Below are 4,511 nucleotides of genomic sequence, written 5' to 3' on the forward strand. Positions count from 1 at the left end.
TGGATGGAGCGTGTCTTTCCCAAGCTTAGGTCACGGCATCGCGCTTACAAAACCACAAACATAAAGCAAGCCTCCCAAGGCCTTTAATTCTCAGGGGCTTTGCGGGGAGGCCAGTTACCTGCTGGCGTCTTCCAAATGGTCCAGACTCGGTTCAGGCCACGGAGACTTCGGGATTCCAGGAGCCCTCAGCCCCAGGCCCTAGAGGAAGAAAGAGGACTGCGGAGGAGGCAGCGGGGCTCCGACCCGGGCCCACCTCGGGCCCGGCGGAACCATGCCAGGAAGGCTCGGATTTCTCTTGCCGGAGGCTCTCTGGACGCGGCTTTCTAGAGCCTGGCGTTTGATAAATATAGCCTGGTGTTTGCCCCTGAATTCGAGTCTGTTTCCTTATTTAGCCCTTGTACAATGATTTTAGATGATGTCATTTAGAGCTAAAGGAGAAAATTGATCTCAGGTTTGCTTGGCCTCTAAAGCCCGGTTAAGCAGATTGAGAGTTAAAAAGACAGGAAAAAGCAAGGCGGGGGGGGGGGGGGGCCGACGCGGAGGGTAGCGAAGTGTCCGCCGGCGAGTGTGTGCGCGGAGGCGACGGTCCGCCGCACCTCGGAGAGCGCCCCCGCCTCTTCTGGGCGGGGGAACTCGCTCACCAATGAAAAGTAGTCACTGACTGCAGAGGAAAAAAAAAAAGTTTTCCTGTTGAGTGTTGGAAGCGAATTGAGCAATTATCTAGTTTACCTTCTCCTCTTGGAAGTTAACGATTGGCGAGATCTTGGCTGCGTTATTGACACAACACTTTCTATTGATAGAAATAAGTAGTGATTGTCCCCGAGTCATTGGTGCGCCAAGAACTCTGCGATGGGCTGGCAGGAGTCCACTGGGCTGGGCAGGCAGGTTCGGCTGGTGATGCTGGGGAGGAGGAGGAGGCTGCTGGTGGTGATGGTGCCCGTCCCCCTCTCCGCAGGTCTGTGACAAGCAGGGAACAAGGCAACGACGGCGCAGCCCGACCCCGGCTGAGGGACGCTGGAGACTCAGACATGGACAGTAGCTGCCACAACGCGACTGCCAAAATGTTAGCGACCGCTCCGGCCCGGGGCAACATGATGAACACCTCCAAACCCTTGGCTTTCTCCATCGAAAGAATCATGGCACGCACCCCCGAGCCCAAAGCCCTGCCCGTCCCCCACTTCCTGCAGGGAGCCGTGCCCAAGGGGGACCCCAAGCACTCTCTGCATCTTAACTCGTCGATCCCCTGCATGATCCCCTTCGTGCCCGTGGCGTACGACACGAGCCCTAAGGCCGGAGTGACGGGCTCGGAGCCGCGGAAGGCGAGTCTGGAGGCTCCGGCTGCACCTGCAGAAGCGCCCGCGGCCCCCGCGTTCAGCTGCAGCGACCTGCTCAACTGCGCGCTGACTCTCAAGGGCGACCTGGCCCGCGACGCGCTCCCGCTGCAGCAGTACAAGCTGGTAAGGCCGCGGGTGGTCAACCATTCTTCCTTCCACGCCATGGGAGCCCTGTGCTACCTGAATCGAGGTGACGGCCCGTGCCACCCGGCGGCCAGCGTTAACATCCACCCGGTGGCCTCCTACTTCCTCAGTTCCCCTTTGCACCCGCAGCCAAAAACGTATTTAGCCGAAAGGAATAAACTGGTGGTCCCGGCGGTGGAGAAGTACCCCTCGGGAGTAGCTTTCAAAGACTTGTCCCAGGCTCAGCTGCAGCATTACATGAAAGAAAGCGCCCAGCTCCTGTCGGAAAAAATAGCGTTCAAAACCTCTGACTTCAGCCGCGGCTCTCCTCATACCAAGCCCAAAGTTTTCACTTGCGAAGTGTGTGGAAAGGCAAGTACTGTGTAAAGGGTGGGGGGTGGCCTTCCTTCCTTCCTTCCTCCCTTCCTCCCTCCCTTCTTTCTTTCCACATTTAACTTTATTTTGTAATTATTTGTATACACTTGTTATAACGTTATCACCTCCCTCCCCTCCCTCTGCCTGGTTTGATCTCCAAGGGCTTGTTGAGCTAACCTGTTGTACTTGTGTTTAAGGTCTTTAACGCGCACTATAACTTAACCCGTCACATGCCGGTGCACACGGGAGCCAGACCCTTCGTTTGCAAAGTTTGTGGAAAGGGCTTCCGGCAAGCCAGCACCCTGTGCAGGCACAAGATCATCCACACCCAGGTGTGTTCGGCTGTCTCAATTTCACCTGGTTTATTTCCGAACGGTTTTTTTTTTTTTTTTTTTTTTAATGGCCGATCAACTCTTACTCTTTAGCGTAAGGTTTGTTTAAAATGTGCCGGGTGTGAGAGAGAGAAATGCCAGGTATTGTTTGCCTTTGTTTTGCTTAAAAGCATGAGGAAGAGCATTACAGTGTTTGTGAGTTTTTCAGACTCCACTGAACAGCAAAATACCTTAACGTCTCTGCTTTTTCTCCTTTCCGCTTAGGAAAAACCTCATAAATGTAACCAGTGTGGCAAAGCATTTAATAGAAGTTCTACTTTAAACACGCATACCCGAATACACGCAGGCTACAAACCATTTGTGTGTGAATTCTGTGGCAAAGGATTTCATCAAAAAGGTATCGAACCCAGGAGGCGTTGTCTTTCGCAGTAGTCTTACCAAAAGCCCTCAACTTTGGGGGGTATTTCAGAAAACGATTTGTTAAGTGCAGCTAGTTACCAGCGCATGTGTTGCCATTCCAACGTCCTACCCTCAAGTGTGATGAGTACTAGAGAAAGGCATGGCTCAGATACAGAGGGGGCATTTCTTTTTAACCGCTTGTCCTCGTTTTATAGAATTGGATTAATAACTGTTGTATTAAAACGTGGAGGGAACGACCTCACTGCTGATGTTTAAAAATAAAATTGGGGAGCGAAGTGCAGGCGGGCAGCATAGAACTGCACCGGCCCTCCGCGCTGTGGCCCCTCTTCTCTAGACTCGTTGTCCTTCAATCGTCTGCTCTTCCCGTTCCAAGCTTTCTTTTCAGATCCACGTCCCTGTCATTTGTCTGTTTCAGGGAATTACAAAAACCACAAGCTGACCCACAGCGGGGAGAAGCAGTTCAAGTGCAATATCTGCAACAAGGCTTTCCACCAGATTTACAACCTCACATTCCACATGCACACCCACAATGACAAGAAGCCCTTCACCTGCCCCACGTGCGGCAAGGGCTTCTGCAGGAACTTTGACCTCAAGAAGCACGTCCGCAAGCTGCATGACAGCGGCCTGGGGCTGCCCTGCACCTCTGCTGGGGAGCCGGGAGCGGACCCGTCCCCCTCTCTACAGCAGCCGCTGCCCGCGCCGCTGCCGCCCCCTGGGCCCCTGCAGCCTGGGCTCCCCCCGGGCCACCAGTGATCAAGGCCGAAGTCCCTTCCCAGCCCCAGCCGGGGTCCCCACTACTGAGACAGCAGCCGAATAGAGCTGGACCTCTCTACCCAGGCTCACCTGTAGAACCCAGGGCATGTTGGGCCTTACACATTAGCGCCAACCAGAAGCCTCTGAATTCCCCGGCCTTTCGCCTCTTGCATGCACCTGCTAAATGGTTTTGTGTATTATATCCTATATAGGCACTAACAATTATGAGAAAATTTGGGGGTTTGTTTTCTGATTTTTTTTTTAATTTGCAAAGAATTTTCATCTCGGGTGGAGAGATCGTGTTTGTTTTGCTTTTTAAACACAAATTTCTGCTGTATTTATTGAGATCTGTATTATCCTACCCGGGAATGCTGCACCATTTTAATTTTATTATTGTATATACTTCCATTGTGTTGATTCTGTGGTCTCAAGATGCCTGCCGACTGTTTATTACCAGTTCCTCTTTCCCTGAGGTTAAAAAAAAACCAAACAAGCAAACCCAATTCTGTGTGTATGTTATATATACACGCATAGATGTGTGTGCCTGTAAAGGCACAGTCCACATTCATCAGCACACACACATACAAACACATACACATTAGATAAGGATGGTTCATTATGGATGAATTTGAATTTTGATTCTTGCACGTGAAAACTGATTCATTGACTGTTGGAAATAAATCCTTGGAACATGCTTATTTAATCAACAACCTTCAGGGCTCTGTTCATATTATTCAGCTAGGGATCCCTGATTCTGACCCCCTCAGCCTTCTTTCTTCCTTTTTAAGAAGTTCAACCCTGGGTTAGTACCACCCAATGTTTCATCTGAAAAATTCACCAGGAGCAAATAATAGTCTCTCCAAATAGTTACAACTTTGGTAAAGTAATGAAATTCAGTAAGTTCAGAGACAGAAGATGTGGAGCTTTCTAACAGAAGCACGTCTTTGTCCTGGACCATCTGATATATTTATAGTGCAAAGTTAAGTGGGAACAACATATCTATAGGAGCTGTGTGTAATATACGTCCCCACACAGGCGTTACAATGATATCATGTGGACAGGGGTCTATTGTTTGCATCCTGAACGCACATACTGACTGGTACATAGCTGGCAAAGGGAGCCTGCATGTTTTTATGTGTGTGTATATGTTTATAGACGAATATCCTTCCATTCA

At 50.5% G+C, this 4,511-nt stretch overlaps 1 protein-coding gene across 2 annotated transcripts; it reads left to right on the plus strand.

The window, feature by feature from the left end:
• The first annotated feature begins 722 nt into the window (after positions 1-722).
• On the plus strand, positions 723-4,047 carry FEZF1 (FEZ family zinc finger 1). Of its 2 annotated transcripts, XM_032643600.1 has the most exons (5): positions 962-1,457; positions 1,608-1,829; positions 2,030-2,164; positions 2,429-2,561; positions 3,000-4,042. In XM_032643600.1, the coding sequence occupies exons 1-5, from the start codon at positions 1,029-1,031 to the stop codon at positions 3,335-3,337; spliced, it is 1,257 nt and encodes a 418-aa protein (XP_032499491.1). In that variant the 5' UTR covers positions 962-1,028; the 3' UTR covers positions 3,338-4,042. The 2 variants fall into 2 exon arrangements, with proteins under 2 accessions (XP_032499490.1, XP_032499491.1); XM_032643599.1 differs by having other exon boundaries at positions 723-1,829; positions 3,000-4,047.
• Positions 4,048-4,511: the final 464 nt, after the last annotated feature.

This window comes from Phocoena sinus, chromosome 9, assembly GCF_008692025.1.
Source record: "Phocoena sinus isolate mPhoSin1 chromosome 9, mPhoSin1.pri, whole genome shotgun sequence".
In the NCBI taxonomy this organism is placed as follows: domain Eukaryota; kingdom Metazoa; phylum Chordata; class Mammalia; order Artiodactyla; family Phocoenidae; genus Phocoena; species Phocoena sinus.

Excerpts from the sequence above, each read along its gene's own strand:
- FEZF1 (XM_032643599.1), top strand. The coding sequence starts at position 1,029 with ATGGACAGTAGCTGCCACAACGCGACTGCCAAAATGTTAGCGACCGCT. Across the intron at positions 2,165-2,428 it reads ACAAGATCATCCACACCCAG|GAAAAACCTCATAAATGTAA; the intron begins GTGTGTTCGGCT and ends CTTTCCGCTTAG. Across the intron at positions 2,562-2,999 it reads CAAAGGATTTCATCAAAAAG|GGAATTACAAAAACCACAAG; the intron begins GTATCGAACCCA and ends TGTCTGTTTCAG.